The sequence below is a fragment of the Cynocephalus volans genome, chromosome 13 (assembly GCF_027409185.1).
Source record: "Cynocephalus volans isolate mCynVol1 chromosome 13, mCynVol1.pri, whole genome shotgun sequence".
In the NCBI taxonomy this organism is placed as follows: Eukaryota; Metazoa; Chordata; class Mammalia; order Dermoptera; family Cynocephalidae; genus Cynocephalus; species Cynocephalus volans.
In genome coordinates, this window is record NC_084472.1 from 87,739,159 (window position 1) to 87,765,837 (window position 26,679).

General features: G+C 34.0%; 1 protein-coding gene across 2 annotated transcripts in view; it reads left to right on the plus strand.

Moving 5' to 3' along the window:
- TENM3 (teneurin transmembrane protein 3) overlaps window positions 1-26,679 on the plus strand; it is a 335,936-nt gene that overhangs the window by 155,482 nt on the left and 153,775 nt on the right. For both annotated transcript variants that reach the window (XM_063077415.1, XM_063077416.1), the window contains exon 3: window positions 22,468-22,706. In XM_063077415.1, the coding sequence (XP_062933485.1) occupies window positions 22,535-22,706 (172 nt within the window). In that variant the 5' untranslated portion in view covers window positions 22,468-22,534. The remainder of the gene's footprint in view (window positions 1-22,467; window positions 22,707-26,679) is intronic.

The window sequence follows — 26,679 nt, forward strand, 5'->3', positions numbered from 1 at the left end:
CTGTCATTTAAAGATTATAAACTATAAAGTATAAAATTCAGTTACGTGTAAATAAGAATCTAGATTTCATTTTTCTCTGTCTCCTCCCCTTTTCTTCTCTCAGCATATATTGATAATAGTTGGTTACAAAATAGCATGTAATAATCCATAAAAATCTTGGGATTTGTATGCTGACAGTTTATGTGAATTGGTAGAGAAAACATAAAAGATTTTCTACCTTGTCCTATATGTTTCAGTGTAGCTTTCATTTAGATTTATTAGAAAGCTTTTTTTTTCATCAGGCTGTTTCTAGCTTCCGTAAAATGTTTATTTCCTTTCTCTAATGAGTTTAACATTTGCTACTTCTGGAGACAATCGATATTATTGTGTATGGTGCATTTCTACTCAGTAAATAGAATAGTCCTGGTCTATAGTCTTCAGTGAGTTTCAGATCTCCTAGAGTCACATCAAGATCCAAATAAGCATTTGCAATTTAGAAGCATATCCTTATTATCTTATCATTTTTTATAAATAACTATCAGTGCCAAATATAATACCAAATACTTGCTTACAGTTTTCCTTAATTTTTTTTTCTTTGAGCTCACTATTTCTTTTACTTGGATAATTTACTTTTAGGGCATTAAATAGCCTATAGCTCGTCTTTTGTTTATTTTATACTTTAGCTACTACGATGTGTAATAATAGCTACTACAAGAATACAGAACAGCTAAGGAAAAGCTTAGAATTGACCCAGTATGGCAGCAGCACTTAAAGGTATAGTACAGTATCTCTCATTGACAAGTGCTGACCTTCAGCAATTGTAAAGTTAATTGCCTTCAAGTTCCTCACTTATATCTGTGAATTAAGTAGCTTAGTAGTTACCTATTAGATGTTAACAAAGTGGTTCATTTGTAGCCATTTAATAAAAGATTTATTAAAGTCTTGTTTTATTATGAAGTCTACTTTGGCATCAATAGTTCATTAGTTATGTTCTCATAGCTTTTTACCTTGCAGTTCAGTAATGCTTTGCTAATTATTAATGCATGAAATTGCATATTAAGTTACCTCTTTATTAGTGCATTTTTAATTTAAATATTGAGATGTCTGGGCTGCTTTAATGTTGGATCAATTGCTACATCTATAAAAAAACAGATTGCATAAACAGAAGTATTGTTTACTGAACTAATGTATTCTCCTTTTTTCCCTCTTTTATCTTCACTTTAAAAGGGTTCTAGTGAAAGGCAAGACAATCATATACACACACCAGGTCTGAGTCAGCCTTGCTTATAGGAAATGTAGGCAGCATCCTACACATTGTAGGCTATTGGCATCAGGGGAAAACTTGCCTAGTTGAAAAATTGTATCTCTACCTACTTACTGATAACCAACAACCATTAGCAACATAGTAAGTAGTAAGAGCCTCTATGGTTAAAGATATAGCTTTAAGTAAAATGTGCCTGGGAAGGTAGCCCATTGAGTTAAATTGACTGATGCCGTATCCTTTTGTTATTGACAGCTTGGGGAGACCCAAGGGTACCTGGGTGGAAAAAGAATATTACGGAATATGGAAGAGATGCAAAAATGAAGAAGTTAACGTTGCTGAGCACAAATTTCAAACTGGACCTGGACCTAGGCTAAGAAATTCTTAATCTTGAAGAGTTTTCCCATCACCATTTATTTAAAAGAACAAAAAACAGTAAATTAGTCTAAAATTACATACTAACGAATAGTAAAAATCAGCTGGATTGTAGGTCTCTTGAAATATGTCACCTTCAATGACTTACAGTATTTCTTAAAAGACATGTAAAGGGATATGTGTGCATTTGTAAAACAACAAGAAAGAGGAAGCAGGAGATGCAATGTACAAGAATTTCCTAGGTGGTGTTTATTTTAAAGCATATTTTAAGTCATGGCTTAAGAACCTTTGTTTCAGTGAGAGGAGGATAATTTAGGAAGCTACTGTAGGCCTAATTCAGTGCCTGAGCTCTGTGTTGACCATATAATTCATGATCAAAATCAGGACACTTTGAGAGTGAAAGAGGACAAATGAACAATGACACTGGAACTGCAACATAAACTCATGCTGTCCTGGGCAAAGAGGGACATATGGTTACTGTACTAAGTTTTATTCCCAAGAATAAAGTTGATTTTAAGTCCATATTGAATTATACCTAAGGTAAATAATAAGATCTCAAATGAGAGAGGCAGCCTTTGGTTGAATACAGGTATGACTCTGGACTTGAACTTTTCTAGTTTCTATTGCCAACTTGTAGCAAATATTTAACCTTTTGTTGTCCCCTTCACAGAGAATGCTTCTGTTGCCCTCCAAATTATGTAGCTCCTAAAATAATACATAAAAATACCTGTTGTTATTTTCTTCTTGCAATAACAAAAGAGAAGAAGAGGGAGCATTTATTGAAGACAGCACTGAATGAAATTTTATTCTAGAAGTTCACGTCTAATTGTTTAAATGTAAAATATTAGATTTAAAGGTAAATCTGTATTCATGAAAATGTAAAACAAAGATAAAATTTGGTCCCGAATTTACTCAAAGAAGGAGCATCCACGTGCCTACAGCAGCATTCTAATTTGGGTTTCTAAAAGCATTCTCTCATCTTGCGGTAGAGGCCTCATTCTAAGAAAGTTTGAGATAAAGATTCAAAGATGGTTACTAAGATATGTGAAAGCAAAAGCATGATTAAACTTGAGGTTATTATTAACCAATTATGATGCTCAAGCCTCAACTTGGTCATTTTGTAGGCATCATGCCAATTAAAATAAGAAAAGCAGGCTGACTAGCTCTGAAATGAAGGTAATTCCTAGGAGTCGATATTGATACATATTCTAAGTAATACCTAGTAAATGCAATAGGGATACAAAATACAAAACATAGTTTAGCATCATGAGAAGAGCCTGTGCTTTGTAGTCATACAGGCCTGGTTTTTAATCCTAGATTCACTATGTTAACTATTTGTGAAATCATTTACAAATTACTTAAATCGGAGGTCAGTTTCCAATGCAATAATAATACCTAGTCAAAGTAATGTTGTCAGTACTAAATGAAATAATTTAAGTAATTCACTATGTTAACTATTTGTGAAATCATTTACAAATTACTTAAATCGGAGGTCAGTTTCCAATGCAATAATAATACCTAGTCAAAGTAATGTTGTCAGTACTAAATGAAATAATTTAAGTAAGCACCTGGCAGTTGAGAGGTTCTCATAAATGTTTTTAAAAATAACAACAACAATTGCCTTAGGGTAAGGGCACCTAATTAGTTAACAGTTAGACAAATACCTTTTATCATCAAGTAAATCTCTTCTCTCCGAATGATAAGGAAAGTATTTGTCTTAACCTGGGGTATTTATGTCTAATTTATCTTTATGTGTTAGGTAGGTCAAGCATAAAATTAAACCATGCTTAATTGTACCAGAATAAAATCTCTTGGTTTTCTCACTGTTCCTGTCACTTAACAAAAAGTAGGTGAATTTTTATAAGTAGGAAGCCCAAGTCTGTTAATTCTGTTCTTGAGGGAAAAAAAAAAAATTCAAATAATAAGGAAAGGCAACTATTCATATCCTTGAAACATTTGATTAACTAAAGTAATAAATGTTTGGAATAAATCAAGAAGAGCCTTGATAGATGCATTGTTTCCACGTCAGTCAGAAGTTAACCCCAGATTTCTTTAAGGTACTGAATGCTTTAGGTATCTTTTGTGCATGATGAAGGTACTATACAATAGAGTGGGAGTATTATTTTATTTAATCAGAGAGAACCAGTTTCTTTTTAATAGTAATTAAGATACCAAGAAAGTATGCATTAATCATTTGCTATAGGCTTTAAATGATTTTTGAGAGCCTAATTCCAATAAATTCCAAATACCATATACTCTGATAATATTTGGTTTTGGATAATCATTAATATGTATAAAATATTCATATGTGATAACCTTAATTTTCATGGTACCTAGGGAAATGAATTCTTAATTACGTTTTTTGTTGTTGTTGGTTTTTTTTTTTTGGCAGCTAACTGGCCAGCCCTTAATTACCTCTAATACATTTCTAGTCACTTCTCTATTAACATGATCAAAGTAAAACCTCATCTATGCCTTTACTCTGATCATAGTTAATGATTGTGATGTAATCATTATCTTCTTTGGAATATGATCTCTTCCTCAGCAACTGTTTTGTGAAGCTTTTTAAAAATAAATTACTAATTAATTTTTATTCTAATTTTTTAACTTTAACATTTACTTGTACATATGTGGGGGATACAGTGTGTTGTTGGAACACATGCATATACAGCACAATGATTCACTTAGGGTGGACAGCATAGTTTTGTTCCCATTAGTCCATCACTTCTCCTTCCCGACCCCCCTCCCCTCCTGGTCTTTGCTAACCATTATTCTACTCTCTACTTTGTGAAGCTTTTTTAAAAAAATTCTTTTACCCTTCACTAATATTGTCTGTAAAAATAGATCTCAAACCTCTTTACCTGATATATGTGTGTGTGTATGTGTGCATATGTTTTATCTCTACTTAAAATCATTGCTAGCTGGTAATTTTATCTTTTCCTAGAATCAGTTTTTGTTCAATTTTAAAATTGTGTTTTTTGGGCCGATCCCGTGGCACACTCGGGAGAGTGCGGCGCTGGGGCGCTGGGAGCACAGCGATGCTCCCGCCGCGGGTTCGGATCCTACATAGGGATGGCCGGTGTGCTCACTGGCTGAGCGTGGTGCAAGCGACACCACGCCAAGGGTTGCGATCCCCTTACCCGTCACACACACACACACACACACACACACACACACACACACACACAAGTGTGTTTTTTCCTGGAATTTTATACTCTGGTTTCATTACCAATATATAACCTGTCAAAGATAATTGTTTATCTTTTCCTGTGTTTCTTCATTTCTCCTTGACATGTGTTTGCCAATTTTATTTTTTTCTCCTTTAATTTTAAACCTGAGGTGGAGCCTGTTTTCTTCTACGCCATTCTCAGAACCCTTCCTTCTTATACTGTAAGATTAAGTACTTGGACATATAATTAATCAACTAAGGTTAATAAATTCTGTTTGATAACCCCTCTGATTCTGCTGTGACCCTCTTTATGATATCTTAGCATCTCACCTTATATTCTGAACCACCTGTAATGCTGTGACCAGAAATCATCTTGTTTCAGTTACAACTTGCACGGATAAAATATTGCTGCTTTTTGGTCATGGAGTTCTAGAAAAAACATTGGTTTGGGGACCAGTGTTTTTTGACCCAGACAAATCTGGGTTAAAATCTCAACATTCTAGTAGCTGTGTAAACTTGGGCAAGGTATTTGTACATTTTGTCTTGTTTTTTTTTTCATAAAATGGGATTGATAATACTTCACAAAGATTTTATAGAGATTCATTGAAATGTCATATGTTAGGTACCTGGCATTTCAGTTTCTTCGCCTTTATTCCTTTTTTGTGCAATATGTTTAAAAGAAAAATAATTGATTTGGTATTTACAAAGGTAAGTGACAACCACCAAGGCAAGAAAGACAGACTTGATAAAGGCAATGACAGCTACCAAGAACTTACATGTTGATTAATTTTTATGAACGATTAGATAGCTTTGGAGATTTTTTTGATAGTAAGAATAATTATTAAATTCTGAATTTAATTGGGGTGAGCTCCTAGAGGCGATAAATTATGAAGTAAATTTTTGAAGGCAGCACTTGTTTTAGAAAAAGGTAACAGTTATAACATGGGGAAGAAATTATTTAAGATAGCAGTGGGGTAAGTAGTAATTCATAAAATAAAGCCTGAATGTATTCATTCATTCTATAAGTCTTACAGTATACCAATATGAAAAGCTCAGTTTTGTTATGTAGGACCTCCAGGTATCATGACTGCCATTAAGAAAGATGGACTATATTCCGGAAAAAATTTCAGAATTGTAATTAATCTTAAAGATTATCTAATCTTACTTTTTAAGGCTCATTGAGATTTAGTGATCTGCCTGAGATCACGACTAGTTAGTGGCAACACTCAGCTAGATCTCACGTCCCAAATTCTAAGTTCATTACTTTTTCTTCTAGTAGTTGACTCCAAAAAATTTTTTATTCCATTTGACAAAAAAAAAAACAAACTCAATCCCAAAATATGTGTATTTATTAAATTTTAAATTATGCACATGGGCAATGTGCTGATTTTATGCATGTTATCAAGCATATGTAAGTCTAAAAATTAAATGGATTAAATGAAATAAATATTTTTATAGATTTTTATTTCCATTTATTAATTATTAATTGTCAACTTAACAAATCATTCACTTAATTATTAAATATAAATATATGTAAGTATAAGCAAACTTTACTTATATTAATCATACTGTAAACGTTTTTTATCTTATCTATCAATTGTATAAACATTTTTGTTAAAATTTGACTAATTTCTCTGATGTCTATCTGATGTTATGGCAATGTAATTGGTAGTTGTTACATTTTCACATTTTTAGATAAACAAAGACAAAACCCACTAAAACATGTTTAACAGACATCTAAGAAGTTTAAAAAGTTAAAAATTGTTATAGATGATATACATTGTTTTTGGCAACAAAATCATATACACTGATGAGAATGTTTCCAAATGTAAGTTTTCAAAATATTCTACTTAAGAGTTTCTTTAGAGAAGCAGTACTGTCTTACTCATTCCTGGATACTACCTTTATCTTGAAGGGACTGGTTATTAATTTTTTCAAAAATATACTCGTGGTTGCATACAACTGACAGCTACTTGTCATCACCGAAAAGGTCAGCAGAATTGCACCCTTCTTCTTTTTGTATATTTAACTCATTTTTAAGGTTTATATAATTCTTTAGGTAATTTGCCCGACATAACTGACTAATCTTTATGTGGTTAAAAAAGATTTTCAGGATCATGCCACAATTCATCTCATCTCAAAATATTATGAAGAATCTTGTATTTAATTAAGCACATACAAACTGCAAAACTGAAAGGTGAGGACATTGCTGTTAACTCCTCTACTTGGTTGAACTCTTATCCTTCTCTCAGGATACCTCATAGACATTAGTGACTTTCCAATAAAAGGACCAAGTGTAGGCTCAACTATCATCAGTGTATTACATAGTATAAAAGCTTAATATCTTTCTTATTTTTTAGATAAAAGATAAATACAAGTTTGACATACAGATAAATAGAAGTTTGAATACTCTTTTTAAATTTATTTTTTGAATTGAAACAATTCTGCATATTTATGGGGTACAGAGTTAACTCTCAGTATTTGTGTACCGTATGTGATGATCAAATCAATATTAGCAAGTTCATCATTATAAATTGTAATTATTCTTTATGTCCCTTACCCAATTACTCCCTAACCCCCTTCTCACCCTTTCCTACCTCTAGTAACTATAGCTCTGTTCTCTCCTCATGAAGGTTCAGTGTTTAATTGTGGCCTTCCTTCCTCCCTCCATCTCTCCCACTTACGAGTGAGGACATGCAGTATGTCACTTTTTGTGCCTGCTTATTTCACTTGACATGATTTTCTCCAAGCTCATCCATGTTGCTGTGAATGGCAGAATTTCACTCTTTTTTATGGTTGACTAGTATTCCATTGTGTACATATACCACATTTTCCTTATCCAGTCATCCTTTGATGGATATTTAGGTGGGTTCCACAGGAACTCAAACAACTTCACAGTAAAAATGATAATAATAATAATCTGATTAAAAAATGGGCAAAGGAGCTCAATAGACATTTTTCAAAGGAAGTCTTACAAATGGCCAACAGGAACATGAAAAAATGCTCAGTATCACTAATCATCAGAGAAATGCAAATCAAAACCACATTGAGATATCATCTCATGCCTTCTAGACTGGCTATTATCAAAAAGACTGAGAATAACAAATACTGGTGAGGATACTGTTAATTAATACAGCCATTATGGAAAACAGTATAGAGTTTTTCAAACAACTACAGATAGAACTACCTTACGATCCAGGAATCCCACTTCTGGGTATATACCCAAAAGAATGAAAGCCATCAAGTCGAAAGGATGCCTGCACTCCCATGCTCATCACAGCTCTATTTACAATAAAGGTTTGAATACTTTCCTCTTGTCTCCCTAGTTTGTCTTGTATACATGTTAAGGTGCATACCCAGGTAGAGATTACAGAAGTTTGGGGGCCAAAGAGACCTTGCTTTGCCTTCAAGTAGCCTTTGGCTAGTTAATTCTCAATTTCCTCCTCTTAAAAAAAGTAGATATTATAACAGTATGAATGTCCCTCAAAACAACTAAAAATAGAACCACGATATGACTCAGTAATCCTTTTTCTGGTTACATAGCCAAAGGCACTGAAATCAATAGTTCAAAGGGTTATCTACAATCCCATATTTACTGCAATGTGATTCACAATAGCCGAAGTATGGAAACATCCTAAGTGTCCATCAGTGGATGAATGGACTTAGAAAATGTGACATATGTACACAATGCAATATTAGCCTTAAATAAGGGGGAGGATCTGTGATTTGCAACAACATGGATGCATCTGGAAGACATTACGCTAAGTGAAATAAGCCATGCATGAAAAGAGAAATACCACATGCTGTTGTAGACTAATAAAATTGAAGTCATGGAAGCAGAGAGTAGAATGACGGTTTCCCGAGGCTGGGGTAGGGGGTTGGGAGGGAGGAAATGGGGGAGCTGTCAATCAAATGGTACAAAGTTTCAGGCAACAGGAGGGATAGATTTTGAGAACAATTATACAGCAGGTTGAATACAGTCAATAATAATGTATTATATATTTCAAAATATCTAAGGGAGTGAATTTCAAATGTCTCACCATAAAACATGATAGGTAGGTGAGGTGGTGGAGGTACTAATTAGCTTTATTGATCGTGCCATATTATATATCTGCACATATATCAACACATCATATTGTACTCCACAGCAGTATGTAATTGATTTTTCAATTAAAAAATAGAAATGCTATAAAAAATAAAATAGCGTAAACTACCTTTCTAAAGGGACTGATCTTATCCTGCCTATTGCCAAACAAATTTAAATGATTATGGATTTCTCTAATTTTATCCTCTTCTAAATTTATGCCCTTTCACACAGGCAAGAACAAAAGAGTTTCAATGTAAGTTGTTAAAATTTTTATGCTGTACTTGAATGTTTACAATCATGACAACCAGACACATCTGGAGAGGGCTTTTTCCTTGGTGGCTGCTCTCCACTGCAACGAGGGGTCACATGGTGAGAGAATGGCCTGAGTGAAAGAGCTAACCTTCCCACCTGCTCTCCTTTTAAAGCCATAAAACAAAAAAGTAGATTTTATAATACACATACACACATACTCCCTCTGTAGGGATTTTGAGAGGTTTAAATTAGATAATATTTTCTTATCACATGATAAGCAGGTGCTCAGTAAGCTTTATAACCCTTTCTACTCTTTGAACTGATTGTTTTTTGTGTTGTTTTGTCATCTACTTCTTGTTCACTGTCACATACACATGAGATTGGTGATTGACTACGATGCCATCAACATCTCTTACAACCCGGAACTTCTTTATTCTTCATGAACTTCCATCTACACTTGTAATTCTTCTCTTTGTCTAGCTCACACTTTCTTCTCAAATCTGTAGAAAGAACTTTGCTGAACAATTTTAAGCATAGAGGGCCATCAATAATTAAATGAATTAAAAATTAAATAGATTAAGTCTTGTCCAAATAGCACACAGGAATTTTAAGATGTTCTTTTTCATTTCCATTTTAATCTTAATATATTTAGTATGTAATAACTGCCAGCAATAGGTATAATTGATATATTAAGACATGTTAGAAAATATCTAATATAGATTCATATATTGGATGCCATGGCCACACCATTAAAATAACTAAAATGCGAAGCAATGACTGTTAAGCTATTTTAGCCTTCTTAATAATGGTTATAAAAATTCTGCATATTTAATCCTGTTGTTCAGTTTTTAACATTCCCAATCAAAATCTGTAACATGATTTGGTCCTTAATTATAGACATGTTTAAGTTAAAATAAGTCATAATAGAAATATTTTGCTTTATATTATAGCCTTATACATTTTATACAGCTGTGGTTATGCTTAAATTTTAAATAACTCCCCCACCTACTTAAGACTGTGGAAAGTAAGTGTGAAAGATAGTAAAGAACTCACTAAAATATTTCTCCCAATTATCTAACACTCCCTAGAATTTTACCTCCCAATTTTCAGAGATTAGTTAACACATAATGCTGTACTTAGCTTGAACATGTTTTGATATTCATTATACTTATGTGGATATAATTACTAATATATTCATATTGCAAATTTTTATCTAAAATATTAAAAACATTTTCTGTCTCAAACCATTTTTTGTGCAGTTACTAATAGCTCACATTAATTCAGGTAGCAGCAGTGAAATGTATCTTGTTTATAAGCTTTTCATTTAAGACATTTTTCTCACTGGGACCACCTCCTAGTGTGAAAGTTGTCCAAAGATAATAGCACATCAATTCAAAAGTGTAATAGATTTGAGACCACAATGTGCTATCAGCATGAAGAAGTAGTTTATCAATCTCACTAACTCACTGTGTCACAGCTAGAATCATTACATATTTGTTCTTTTGTTTTCACATCAAAATATATAATTTACATTCTAATGTTGATTGCTTACTTGGGGCATGTTTAATTTTCTTATTTAAGATATTTTTCTTTAAAATACGTATCAGGATTAATTTTAGGTAATAATAAAAGAGGAGGCGCTTTAATTAGTAGAAGCCTAAAACATTTTCTCTTTATAATTGCTTAGTATGCATAGTATATTACTTACTATAAAACATTTATAATTAAATTTATAGAAATAATACCTATATATTAGAAGCAAAATAACCAATTCATTTTGAACAAGCCCTGGCCAATTCTTAGAAAATTTAAATATACATACACATGCACACATGTGCCTTTTCTATAATCATTCTTTTTAAAAATTAGCAGAGGTTAAATTATCAAAATACAAAGAGAAAAATATTGAACTTTAGTTTATTATCGGGTCACTGTAGGTATGTTTTATTTCTTAACATTCACCTTTTTAATCAAGCTTTAAGACAAGCCTTTTAAGTTTTTAGATTCCATTTGCTAATTTTTATTCTTAGTTATAGCTTTTGTCAATACCTCTGCTGTTTCAGTGGTCATTTAAGAAGTTGATTTAAGGGCCGAGCCCGTGGCGCACTCGGGAGAGTGCGGCGCTGGGAGCGCAGCAACGCTCCCGCCGCGGGTTCGGATCCCATATAGGAATGGCCGGTGCACTCACTGGCTGAGTGCCAGTCACGAAAAAGACCAAAAAAAAAAAAAAAAAAAAAAAAGAAGTTGATTAAAAGCTAGTCCTCTTAATACTTTTTATTTTCCTCACACCAGTTAAGTACTCTTACACTCTAGAAAGCATGTTTCAAAATAGTTTCTAAAGGATGAAAGAAAACACTTTCTCTTTCACTGTAGAAATAATAATTTAGTATGGGATACTTTTTTCAATTATGTTGGTATTCTGCTCCCTCTGAAACTTGGTAAGAGAATTTTCCTCATCATGTTTTGTAGATCAGAAGCTACCACTGCTGCAGTTGTCAGGGTGGCCTCCTCTGTGGCCAGTACTAGGAACGTCACCTTCATTATCGCTGCTTTGTGCTCAGAAGTTTCAAGGAGAAAATTTAGGCAGAAGGCATGTTGTGCAGGAAAAGTATTTTAGTTTCTTTTTCTTTTTTTCTCAATAGCAGCTATGTAAAGGGGTAAGGAGATTATATTGTGTGTGTGTGTGTGTGTGTGTGTGTGTGTGTGTGTGTGTGTGTGTGTGTGTGTGTGTGTGTGTGTGTGTGTGTGTGTGTGTGTGTGTGTGTGTGTACATAGTGCATTTAAAATGTTTAGAATTGAGTTTTCCAGAAGAGCCTCTACTGGTAGATAAAGAGAATGATTAGAGGTAGCTCTTTTCCTCTTATATAAATTTTGATACAGATAGTAAATTAAAACAAAGTTTTTAGAGGAATAAAAGAATATATAAAAACTACCACAACCAGAAAGGTTAAGAGTAGAGAAATAGCATTATCTCTATGAAGAAAGTGGTGAAACATTTTAGGAAGTTACAAATGCCCAAGGTGAATTATCAGCTATACTTATAGGTGGCTTGGAAATCCAGTATTAAATTCAAAGATCAAAGGAAAGAGAACCCCATAATGGAGGTATTTGTGAAATAAGATAGTGTGCTGGTGAATATTTTATAAGCACATGGAAATATAGATACTATAGGAAAAAAGCAGCAGCAGAAGAGAATAGATGTTGGTGTCTCATTTGGAGATTAAGGAAAGGCCAGTAAACACAGTACATACTTAAAAGTAGCCATGACATTAGAAAAGATAAGGGAACCATTTAGGGAAAACTTAACTAATAGGTGAAATTGAAACGGAAGAATAAAAAAGGGAAATGTTGAAAATTAAAAAATTAAGAGATGACATCAAACAATGAAAAATGTTTAAGCCAGTTGACTCTGAGGTCAGATGGATTGAGCCTCGTATTGTACAAATTCCATTTGTTCTAGATTGACAACTCAAAGCAAGGTACCAGCAGTGACTTTCTAAACAGGAGTCTTTTGAATTGATTTTCTGATTTGTTATACTATCTTAGTGGGAGTCTTAAAGTTAAACTTAAGCTAAGAAACTAATATGCTAATACCTTACTGCAGTAGTTCTCAATGTGTGGTCCCTGGACCAGCAACATGAGTTGCTGGGGTTCCACCCCAGACCTACTACATTTCACCCTCCAGGTGAAAACCACCCTTTAATGTATGGAATGGTCTCTCAGTACATGTCTGCTCATATTTCGGTGGCCTATCCTTCGACCATGTAAGTTCACAAGCCTAACAAAACCTGTGATTCCATAGTCAGTCTGGTTGAACTGTTTTCATGTAAAAGATAGTTGACTGCAGAATACCTTTTGCAGGCTTATGCAGATGCTAGTGTGGGTGGGCTTCTTCCTGAAAATTCACAGCAGCCTCTGCAATCTCTTAGTTCAGGAATCTTACACGGCTTCTGAGGGCCAGCATCCTCGGCTGATGGAGATTTCTTTCCAAACAGCTAGGCATTTAAGCACAGTAAGTAATTATACTACATGTCTCTGGATATCTATTGAAAATCAGTTGCTTAAAGGTAAGGAAAACAAATAGGAACTGAGCCTTGAGTAAGAATGGATAATTTTCTATATTGGCTTGCTTTCTTTAGTTTTCTGTTTAATAGCTGCTAGAAATTTTGTATTTCCTTTCATCATTATCTGAAGCACATCATTTAAATAAAATGCTTTTTCAGCTTTTTAATTAGTTATAAACACATTACTAAATATACATTTAACAGATAATGCAATTGGTTTTGGACCTTAAAATTCAGAATTTGATAGTGAAGATTCTAAAGACTGTGATAAGCATAGGTTTCAAGTGTTCAAAATACTTGGATAATAGTTAACACAAGAGTACTTCAAAAATTCGTGGATTCATGTTATCTTTCAATTCTATTTTTCCATGAAGCTTTTGAAGTACCCTGTTATCTTTCGTGTACATCTTTTCCTTCAAATACATACAAATATTTGGATTGATTTACTTTCTGCAGTATTTAGTAAATATACTCTCACTTGTGGACAACAAGTAATTATACGAGTGACAGACAATATGGAGGGTAACGTACAGTAAAAATTAAGTGTTATATATTTTAACAGGTTTTTTTAAAGTATCTTATCTTAAATCAACGCTAGGCAAACTGTCCATTGTTTTGGCATCAAGTGACTGAAACTATTTTAAACTCAGTAGTTAATTTTAGCCTTTATATATTTCCAGGTAAATTTAATCCATAAGTGTGAGATTCATTTGCTTTAGGTCTGAAAATGTCATTTTGGAAAAGTCGTTTGATGTTGAAGAAATCTTGTGAGACCTTTAATAAGCCTCTTAAATCCAGAAAGTTATATTTTGCCGGAAGGAAAAGGAACCTATACCTTAAAATTTCCTTAGCTCTTAAATGAGAACTTTGGATATTGAAAACGTTGTAAATTCAGCCAAATATAGCCAATCTTCTCACTGGCACATTATCTTTGAAATCAGAACATCTAATTTAAAGAAAGTAATCTATATTCTGGGTGGTTTTTTTTTAATTGATTTGCCTGCAAACATCAGTAAAAACCAGGACATGAAGACATTTTATTTAAAACAATTCACATTTACCTTAATGTAAATTACTCTCTTTGTCCAACAAAGAATATAAGAAGAGGAAGAAAGCATTAACATTTCCTGTGCAGTAGTGCCTTTCTCCAATACGATGTAATAGATGTTATGTACAATAGAAATATTTTTCCAGGTATCTGTATGTCACTAATAAAGTTTTCACCTGTGCCTTAGGGACAGAAGCTGAACATTAACTACTACACTCTTTTTATTCTAATCATTTGTTTTGTTTATTAATCTATTTTTATTCTAATCATTTGCTTTGTTTATCTATAAAAAAGTTTTTAACACTTTAAAAAATTGAAGAAAATAAACTGTTTTCTGTGGAGATAACCACTTATGAAGTTAATCTAATTAAAGTTTCACACTTTCTTTTTGACCTTTATTTTTTGTCCTAATCTTCCATTGAGAAAATGACTCAAACCACTTTGAATAGTGCTATAACACATTTTCCAGGATGCTTTTCATTTGGGTCCCTGTAAATTCCAACTTATTAAGCTATGTACTTGGTATTAGAGCAATAACATGATCATATTAATCCCTTGAACATAAGACTAATATTAACCCATTTTTTTCTAGTGACTTTTGTAAGCTTATAATCTAATTATATATTATAACTTATTTAATTTTATACTTGATGTTAGCCTCTTTTTAAATGAGCATTGATTGACATTTGATATTAGATGTGATATAATATAGAATGACATTTAAATTTAGAAGAATCTGATTATATTGCCACTAAAAATTTTATGATGGTAAATTTCGTGGTTATTACTTTGAAAGACAAAATCAATCAAAAGTGAAGAGCTACTAAGTGACAAAACATACCTGCTAAGAGTTGGAGTAGAAAAGCAAAACAGATTGTAAGAAGCAAGTGCAGGTGGCCTGAGATAGAAGTAGATAGAAGTTATGACTGGACATATAGAAGTAGCTTGATATACTGTGCAAGTCCAATATTTAAAACATGACATTTCGCTTGAGGGTAGAAGAAAATTTGAAGTGAAAATATTAACTTTTGCCTCTTTTCTGCCTCCACCAAATAGATTAAAAGGTGGAAGTTGAAGTATAAGAACACAGAAGAACTTCTCCACTCTGGCAGAAAAAAAAAGAAAGAAAAAGGAGAAAGAAATGCTATGAAGGAAAGAATGCAGGATTCTCTGACAGGTTGAATACTGGGTGGAGGTGGGAGGAGGGAGCAGGCAGAAAGGAAGAGTAATTGAAAATTACCCAAAGTCCGTCAGTTAGAGAGACCTAAAGGACAGAGTTACTAAGCAGTGACTCACAAGGTGAGTATAGGAACAGCAAGAAAGATGGGGAAATTCAGTCTTTGTCCTGACTCATTTTAAATTTGTGACATGACCCACAGAAAGATACATCATAGACTTCGTTAAAAATGTAGGCTAGAACAGAAGGTGGGAAGCAGAAACGAAAAGGTTGGTCTGAAGGCAGATCAACAAAGAAACTGATCTTTCAAAAGACAAAAGAACAGCTATTAATCGCTCTTAATATAGAGTAATCCTTCCCATTTATGTTTTAGCTGCTACAGAGTAGTACAAGTTAATGATGCAGTGCGGTTCCACAGTTCTTATGTTGTTGTTGTTGTTGTTAAATAGAATCCCCCTCAAGATTCCAAAGCCACAAAGCAACTGTTAGTGTTCAGTGACCTTCTGCACCAGCTGTCTTTTGGGCTTTGAAATTGATTTTCCTCAACTCGGTCTGTGATAGTCTCTCTTCAAGTGTGCCTCTCTAGTTCATCACCACAGTGAAAACAGTGGCTCAAATAGCTGAGGAACTGGAGGCAGGCGTCATGCAGGGCATCATTAGAAACATAAGAACAAAAGGTGTGCTCTGTGTTAAAAAAAAAAAAAAAAGCTGTTGCTGCTGCTGCTTTATTACTGAATACAATGGGGAATATTCTCACAGGTTCACTTTATTCATTCCCAAATATGGTCTGAGAAGTAAAGAAAATTTCTGCCTTTATTCTACAAACCTCATGTGGATGCCAGGTCAAAACCATATGTTTTTCATAGTAATTTTGCAGAATTTCTTATACATGAGAAGCATATTGCCAAAGCTGTATGACCTGGCAAAGCGTTCACAGGATGGGAGAGACTAATGACACATAGAAACTTGTACCTTATAAAGAATTAGGTGATCAGATAATTTTCTCATACAGAAAGTCATTGTATACTTACTCATTAAATATTTGTAATGTTCTAAACATAAAGTAAACATTGTGTTGGACTCTGAGACAGGTAAAAAGGAATCCTTGCTTTAACAATATATTTTTATCACAATATACACTTTGTCAGTGTTTTATATTTTACATATTCTGGTAGGAAAGATATTGTTGCCTTTGGAAAGAAAGCATCCTGTCTGAACCGCAAAACTAACAGAGTTCTACCAAATTTGAAACCAAATATTCTCTGCTACAGAAAATATGTTGACATGGACCTTTCCTATTATGTCTAAGAGGTTTTTACATGTGTATTTTAACATATATATTTTGAGGCCTTAATTTTACCTGAAGGAATCAGTCCTCCTACAAATGACACCATTTGTTTGTAAACAGTTTCAAAATACATCAATTTAAACAATCTTTACTAATTATTTCTTTACTTACATACTAGAAAGCCATCTGAAAGTATTGAAGACCAATGATTTAAAAATATAATGCACTGGTGATTTGGCTCCTCTTTCAATATTTTATAACCTTTCTGTATTTATTATACACATATATTTCCAAGGCCCTAATCTGATGTTCTTCTGATATGGGTAGTCATTTAGACAGAGGTAGGGAAAATGCTTCAAGGTAAAGAGTTTTTCAGCTCTGCTAATATTGATGAATAGTGTATTTTAGAGTATTACCTCTTTATTTTCAACAGTATCTCAAAGTTACATTTTCCTCTTAAAAAATAATGTTTTCATAGCAATTCAAACCTAGTTCTTGAAAGAGTTTCTTGCTAGGATCACCAATCACATCAATCACTCATGTAATGACATCACAAATTTTGGAAATTGAAACAGAGGTATCTAAATTGAAGTTAGCATCTGTCAAACTCATTGTCTTGCATATGGTACATATTCACATTTTTAGTGTTGAGGCTAAGACTATAATCTTTAGAGTCCCATAGGCTCAGGTTCAAATCCCATCTCCCATTGAGAAATGACTCAGACCACTTTGAATAGAGCTATAACACATTTTCCAGGGATGCTTTTCAGTTTGGTTTCTTTAATTTCCAACTTCTATTTATTCATTTTTATTTTATATATTCTATGATTTTATATCTTTATTTAGTGGCTTCTTGGCCAAGATACTTACTTTCTCTGAGACTCACTTTCTTCACCTGCATAATGGTTACCATTTTATTAATTTTACCCATATTTATTGAGCAACTAGTATATGCCAGGAACTTTTTAAGTCCTGGAAATACAGAGGGGAAGAAAACTTCTTGGAGTTTACATTCTAATGGAAGAAGACAATAGATTTGTGCAATGGGTACATCATTCTTAGTCCATCAACTAGTATGCTAGAAATACAACTTTCTTTTTTATATTTGTGTTTATTTCTTTTAAGCCTTCATTCCTAGAAACTTTCCTTCAGACATTTTGAGTCCTTCCCTCTCCTACCCTGCTGTGCATGGAGCATGTGGTGTTTGAGTCTTCTCCACCAAGACGTTGAGTTTTTATGGTGTCTGTTACTTCATTGTTAGTCCACAGGTTATTAATGAGATAGCCTTGATTCCTATATGTGAGGCCCCTTCAGGTCTAGTGGCACACCCCACCATTTCTGTGCTACTCTTCAAGTCACAGAAGTAATTTTTGCTTCCTATGATTCTTGCCGAGGCACAGGAATCTCAGTGAGGCTCTGTATAACTGCATCACCTAAACACTCCAGGCATCAGTTTCTCTTTGAGATCCTGTTATCTCCTCTGTTCTCTGAAATGTAAGGTTCAGATTTCCTCTACTCTCAAGTACCCCTTATACACTTTGTAGTCTTTACTTCAGGACTCAACCAGAGAAGCCGGGAGCCGAGCCTCTGTCTCGGGGACACAAATCACTGTGACCTCATCCATTTCCGTCTGTTTCTCTCTTCCTAGCCCTTAATAAAATGAAGTATTTTTCTAGTCTAAGAGGCATCTTTATTTTCTAAATTCTAATTCTTTCATACATTGTGGGTGTATTTCAGATCCTCTCTATTTCTGCTTTTCCCCAGAGGATCTACATGGACCAAAGACTAAGCAGGGGAATCTGTCTTCAGCCATGAGCCTCCATACCAGTTGCTAGTTGAGTGTGGCTTGTTTGTGTATGCATAGCTCTGTCGGCTAGCTCTCTGCTGTTTCTGTACCACCAAGCAAGGCTTGGAAGAAGTAGAAAGAGCCTCAGATTTCTTTGGATTCTCGCTACCTCCCCAGGGTGCTGCCCATAAAGCAGATGGCAGTCTTCTCTCCCTGGGCCCTGCTGTCATCAGCTCCCCTCTGGTTCTCTGCCTGCTCCCAGCCTCAAGATATGCTCCCAGTCTGAAGGGAAACCCCCTTTTTTCCTCACACTGTTTTCCTCCCAAACATTCTGATTATATCCCAGTTCACTCCATTTCACCCAGAAGTCTGGACTTTGAAAAACCAACAAGAGACTCAGGCTATTTCTACTTTTCATCATATCTTATCTCTCTTGGAGACAATGAAATAAAACTATTAAAATTGGGAAGGGTGAGGCAAAACAAACACAGAAAGGGGAAACGATTTTAGAATGGAAAAAAAAAAAACACTTTAAATAGTATTTTGAAAATTAATCCACTATACAAGTAAACAGATAACAAGATCATAACTGATTGTAAAATAAACATGGTGATATGATGGAGAGTCAAGAGAACAGGGCTTCGTTTTGGGTGGTCAGGTAGTAACATCTGAGCTGAGACTTGGGGGGTGAAGGATGGCAATACAAATAGTCACTTTGTCCTTCACTGTGTTTGGGACAAATGTAGTGAAATAATAGTACATGGCACTTGGTGAGTACTCGGGAAATGTCAGTTATCGTTATTGTTGTTGATGAAGCTGACAGAATGAAGAGCTAACTCAAGTCAGTAGTGATACTGGGAGGGGGCATCCAAAATCAAGTCAATGCTAAAGCCCATGCTTGTGAGGTAAAGTAGGCAAGTTGTCCACAGTCATAGGACACATCGATCCTTTTCCTACACTTGGCAGAGATGATTATTTGGCCCTATAAAATGTGTACTCGAGTGTATACCAAGACTTTTTAGGGTGGAACTTCCAGGAAAATAATAATAATATCTCAGTCTGATTACGTATATCTGTCTAATCCTCTCCAAGATGACTGTGTATACATCCTTCAGGCTGCTGTTTTTAAATCTAGTGATATTGAGGGAATAATCTGTCACTATGGGCTGCTGAGCCCCTTGTTCTCTCTTCATTTATAGTCCTTAAAAAAGTGAGAATCCAGATCAAGAGCTAAATCCAGCCCTGCTACCTGGTTTTGTACTGCTTGTGAGCTAAGAATGGTTTTTATATCTTTAAATAATTGACAGCATGAAAGAGAAGATGATTTCATGACCCAGGAAAATTCTATGAAATTAAAATTCCAGTGTATATAAAAAGTTTTTTTGAAACAGAGCCACATACAATCATTTATGCATTGTCTATGGCTGCTTTCATGATATAACAGCCGAGTTCAACAGTACAGCCAGAAAAGCCTAAGATTTACAAAAAAGTTTGCTGATGGCTGATATAAATGATCAGGTTTATTCTTGGCGTGATATAGTCCATCTTCTCATTCAGAGTATACTCAGTGTGTGGAATCACCAATATCAAATTTGTAAACCAGAGAATTCATTTTGTATACATTGTTTTGATGATGTTATATTTTTAATTCACATTTAAAGTTTTCAAATTATAATTTTTTGGTCTTTTGCGATGTAGGTTCCATTAGATTTGGGTAGAATAATAAAGCTAATGCTTATTGAGCACTTACCTTGTGCTGAATACTAATGTAAACACTTTGTATGTATTACTTCATTTAATCCACATAAAAAGCCTATAATGTGGGTATTGTTATGATGTCCGTTTTAGGGATGATAAAACCAAGACAAAGAAAATTTGAGTAACTTACCAAACAGCCTATAGTTAACTATAGAGGAAGTCTGGGTTTGAACCCGGGCAGTCTAGTTCCAGAGCCCTTAATAACTATGATGAATATGAATAAAGTAGGAGGTACTAAAAATGCTGCCTCCAGTATACCATTTAATTCAGGCTATAAACTTTTAAATTAATTTTATGAAGTAGTTTAGTGGAGGAAAATGGATTCACAATACCGTCACATGTGTAATTTTATAGAAATAGTAACTTATCATTTGCATCTGGTCTAATTTTGTGGTTGAGAAAGCATTTTTAGAGACATCAACTGATTTACGATCCTGTATGATAAGTAAATCATTAGTGCTATTTTTTTTACAGATGGGGGGAAAAAAAAAAAAAAAAACAACCCTAAGGCTTTCTAGAATCACATTTCTAGGAAATGATAGACCAGAAAGTTAGGCACAGATTTTCTGATTTCTAATCCAGAATTCTGTTCACTATACTCATACCTGTGTTAGGCAGCCTTTCATGACTTTTACCATGTGTGTAGGCCAGGTATATGCTATTAATCACTTAATAATTTTCTGGTGATTGACTCTTTGTAACTTAAAAACCTGCTGAGTCTTTCCTAAGCAATAATATACGTGAAATCATGAGTTCAAGTCCTCTTTTATTTATCAAATACTTATGTAGTATCTACTATATTCCAAGCACTTCACAGTAAATATTAACTCACTTAAGCCTCATAACAACCCTGTGAGGTAGATACTATTAATATCCTCATTTTATTGATTAAGAAACTGAAACAGAGGGAGGTTAAGTAACTTATTCAAGTACACATACCTATTAAGTAGTAAAGTGGAATTTGAACCTTGGCAGTCTAGCTTCCCAGTTCTGTCCTATTAACCCCTTCACTTTGATATTCAGTCTTTTTCTAATACACAATAAATTGAGTGCATGAGTATTAAAATTAAAAGTATCCAGCTATTTACCATCTAAAATCATCTTGCATAAAGACCATTCCATACCATGATGGAATTTAAGGACACCTGTGACCTCCTGAATACAAAAGACAGTACAGTATGCTGGCTTGATTGGATGTGTTAGAAAGGAACGTAATGATAAGTGTTAGGACAACTGAATACACTATAAGTTACCAGCATAATATTGAATGTAAACTATGAAACTCATGGTGCTTCTTTTAAATTTAAAGACTTTTATTGTTAGAAAGAATCTTAAAATTAGTCATCTTTCCTAAATAATTCCTTATGTAGTGTGCTCTTGTTGTGTGATCAATTTCTAGTTAAATATTTTCAAGGTAAGAGAGCATACAACTTTTAGAGGCAGTTTGCTCCACTGTTTGTTGTATGGTTGTTAGGGAATCTTTCTATATTTGATCTAAAACCGACTTCACTGACCCCTTCATCTATTTAGGTTTGATTTTAGTATTCTGTGATTCCCTCCCCCTGTGTCCCCAGTAGATTTACCATTCTAATTATGTTTCACATAAGATAAAAATAAAATAGTTTGCATCCCTTGAGAACTAACCAGCTGTCTGTGGCCAAACTTGATAGTACTTGTTAGTGGGGGAACAGTCTAAGATGAGAATGTTTCCATGGACCAACAGAAAATAAACCAATCTGCAGAACATCAGCATGGTCATGCATGCCTGTGTTTATATGAGTACATTTTCTCATGTAAGGACACATGTAACTACAAAGTAACAAGACTAGTTTTCTTATGTGAATCGTAAGGATACTCTTAAGGCAATTGTTCATCAAGGGAAGTTCCAAAATGGTTTTGTTAAGTTACTAGAATGAAGAGAATAACATTATAGTCTCTAAAGCTGCCGACTTGAAGGGACAGTAAGCATTAGTATGCATACATCCTGCTACATACATGAAAAATCAGTCTCTTTCATTAAGAGTCATTTTTATGAGTTGGGTTTTTTTGGTTAAAATAGTTCTTTAATTTTTAATTTTTTAAAGTTATATGAGGTATATGGTAAAAAAAAAATAGAGAGTGAGAGAAAGAGCAAGAGAGACAGAAAGAAGAGAGCTAATGCACAGCTATCTCTGTCTGTTTTAATATATTTGTATCTTATAATGATATTCTCCTTTTCCACAGGCATTTCCTTTTCAAAACAGGAACAGGGACAACGCCACTGTTCAGCACTGCAACCCCAGGGTACACAATGGCATCTGGCTCTGTTTATTCACCGCCTACTCGGCCTCTACCTAGAAACACCCTATCAAGAAGTGCTTTTAAATTCAAGAAGTCTTCAAAGTACTGTAGCTGGAAATGTACTGCACTGTGTGCTGTAGGGGTCTCAGTGCTCCTGGCAATACTCCTATCATATTTTATAGGTAAGAATATGTTTTTTAGAATTATTTTACCTATAAATCAAGGTGTTATATTGTTGTTTTGTTGGTTGTATTTATTTATTTGGTCAAGAAGAATATTATGAGATTATATGTAGTGGGGGAAGGATTGGTAATAATATATTATAAATCACAGAGTATTTTAAGTAATTTTTAGCAGATTTCGATAAATAGAAAAGCTAGTTTTGCAGGTAGTTCATTTTTATTAAGAATGAGATATATTCTTGGACACAAACTATAGTGTATATCTGTGTTTGTCTTACCCTTCATGAAACAGGATAGCTCCATGACAATTCATGTACACAAAATAATTCATGCACTTGCAGGAATGAACACTATGCAAGAACCTCCCTCAATGTTTAGTCAATAGCGAGCTCGCTGCTACTTGTGAAGTTACACAACTTTCAGCTAACTCAGCTATTTAAATGTAAAACTCATCACTCAAGACCATCATCTTGCACTCAGGAACACTCTCCAGAGAACTGGACATCCATAAAACAATGAATGGATTATGTACTCATTCATACATGTGGATTTTTCATCTTTTCTGATGTAGTATTAATCATGTTTTTCATCTAATAGTAACCAAAACAGTGAAAGCTACTAATAGAAATTGTAACTAATCCTTTTATTTAATTATTTCAAAACATATTTGAGCATTCAAACTACTAGAAATTGCTTTTTTAAATGCTAGAAATGACTACATCATATTCTGATCTGCTTCTAAGTGCAGGGAAGGGCTTTTCACATTGAAATGCTAATGGTGTCCACTGAGATAAATCACAGGCTATGTGGTTTATCTACCAAGAACAACAGCCAGTGATGCATCCTCAAGTTTACAAAGCGATTTGTGATGCCCCATGAATTTCTATAACTGAATAAGAGTATTGCAGAGCTGTATATAGAAGATGCGTTTGCAGCAAACCAGTATCTACCAATAGCTACAGTACTCCTTAGATATAAATTATGTACTTTGGAAAGTGGAATAACCATTATGAGTCACAATGTTTAATAGAAAAACAGAATTGTAGAGCATGAAAGAACTTTAGGCATAATTGAGCCAGGGATGGTAACTCTGTGGCATATTATGTATGATTATTTCCAATTCTTTGACCATGGAGGACGTCGCTAATGATTCAGAGCTCTCTTTCCCACTGAAGCTGCATTCATCCCCATTATGTTCATCACAGTGCTTCAAAGAGCACCACAGAAAGCCACTATCCATCCATCAGAGACAAAAGCAAGATGAAACCCTTTCGTCATTTTTTAATCTCAGTTAGCTTCCTCCTTGTAAAAATGGTCAAACCGGATACCAAAGCATTTGTTACTTGACCAAGATCACACCCTAGTGAAACAATACCGTGCTGTTTCATAACACTCAAGTTCAAAGAGTTTCACAACCACAAAAATTAGTTTTCAGAGACAGATTTCTAGTATTCAATTAGAAAATATCCCAGCCATTAAGGGAATCTCTTCTGGTTGGCTGTATAAATTATTTGTATCTGTCAAAAGTGTGCTACTAAAGAATTTTAAATGGTTCTGAAATGTACCAGTCATAAATGAGATGCAACAAATTAAGCGTATGTATTAGTAGGGGATTTTTTTTTTTTTACTGTAGTACCTGCCAGATAGATAAATACTGTGTATGGTTGGAATTCTGTGTCGTTGATTGATCGGGCATCTTTCTCATTGGTGAGTGCCTGTGTTCTTCCAGTTGTTAAATATTTTGAATATCAGTTCTGATACCATTTAATTTTATTTTCATGGTGTGACTAGCAGGAAAAATAGCATTTTAATGTGCGATTGGGTCACTGTTACTTATGAGACTTCTACTCTTTTCAAGGATCCATTAGTGAATATAACTGAGTATGAGACTTCTAAGTAAAAACTCAAATTTTTCTTTTTTTTTTTTTCAAATTGCCTGCTTTCCTTGTGTAGTTGTTAGCATACTACTTTATTCCTACTAGTACCACTGTCATAACCTTTTCCCTTTGCTTTTATTTTTCCCTACATGGAAACATGCAAATTATCATTAATGTACTCATGTACTCTTTTTAGTTCAACAGATATTTATTGAACATTTGTTTTGATCTAGTTATTGTGGTAGCAGTTAAGGAGATACAATCTCAGTGTTATCTTTTCCATCAAAGAATTGTCTCATACTTTTATCACTTTAATTAAGCACAAATATGCTTAGAATTTTTATTGGTCTTCCTACACTTAAGTGACTAACATACTAACACAACGATTTTTTTGTAATCAGGTAAAGAATTTTATTTTTCATCTGTAAATCTTTTTTTGATTAAAGATGTTGCCTTTACCCTTGAAAAAAAAGTAGGACACTTCTTTCTAGGAAAGCTGTCTTTTTCTATTAAGTGTGCATGCGAAGCAGAGAGGGAGAAAAGGGACAGTTGCCTATCCGGCCAGATCAGTCTGATAAACCCTAGAATCAATGGAGAGACCAGTGTCATCATCAGATTGACCTCATAACCTTGAACAGAAGTGCAGCCATCCTAAAACTTTTTTTTCAGTCCTTTTGAGGTCCCCTTCTCTCAGATTGCCTGTTAATATAAAATAAAATCCTAAGAAATGTTAGAAAAAAAAAACAGCTTGAGGAATTATTTCTATTTTAGAACTTTCTTTCTCAGCTTCCAGTAAGATAATGAGGAGTTATGAGAATGTAGCTTTAACACATCTCTTCTCTGAGATAAAGTGATCTCAGGATAGACAAGGTGAACAGCTTCTGAAGAAGAGGGGCAGGGGGAGGAAGGGCAGACAGAAAGGCTTTGTTGTTTGTTTCTTTCTCTCCTATTCCTCTCAGAATTTCAGAGAATAAAGAAAAGCCTAAAAAGGAAGTGAAAATTAATTAATCTCACAGTGCATAAGTAATCACTGTTAACTTTTTGGTGTATATCCTTCCAGCTATTTTTCATTCATATATACAGCTAAAGGTCCATATTTTAAAATGCATTTTATACCAGGCTTTGCTCACTTATCAGTCACTCTCTATCATCCATATAATTTATTGTCAATATTTTAAACCTTTGCTAATCTCTTAGGTTGAAACATTTTATTGCTGCTTTAATTTATTACTAGGAGTGTTAAATATCTTTTCATATATTTATTGATCATTTGTATTTCTTTTTGTGTGTGTGAATAGGCTAGTTTTCCTCCCTTTCCCTATTGGGGCTTTGCTCCTTTTTGATTTGCAAAAGTGTTTATTTATTAAGAACATGAATTCTTTGTCATATATGTTATATATTTTCCAATTTATTATTAATTTTTGTCATAGTCATTTTTGCCATACATCATACCAAATTTTTTGTCAGTCAAATTTATCAGTTTTTTTTCTTTACAATTTTTGCCTTTCATGCCATACCTATAAAGTTCTTATTTAATATAAATACTATTTTTTAAATGCACTTAAATTTATTCTGGTACTTATATGGTTTTTCAATAACTGTTTTTAGGTCAACATTTTCCTGGGTACTCTGATAGATGTTAGAGGTCCAAATTAGCTTTTTGTTCTAAAACTCATAGTCAGGTGATAGAGACATGCATGAAAACACACTTTTAACAGTACATGCTCTGAGAGCAGCTTGATGAGCAAAATAAAAGAAATAAATAAAAAGGAAAGAAGGAAAATACCTGTCTTTGGATGAAGATGTTGGAGAAAGACTTGATCTAGCAGGTAATGCTTGAACTGGAGCTTAAAAGATAAAGAGAAGGAGTTCACCTGATGCCAGAGTGATTAGTGAGAGATCACCATGAAAAGAGGTCATCCAAGGAACAAGGAAGAAAAGTGAAAGAGCTACTACGGTGGCGCATGTGGAGTGCTCATTGTACCAGGCATTGTGTTTGAAGCTGTGTATGAATTACCTCATTTGATTTTCACAACACTCCTATGAATTACCTCCATTTAACAAATAGGGAATCTGTTGCTTAGAGAGGTACCTTG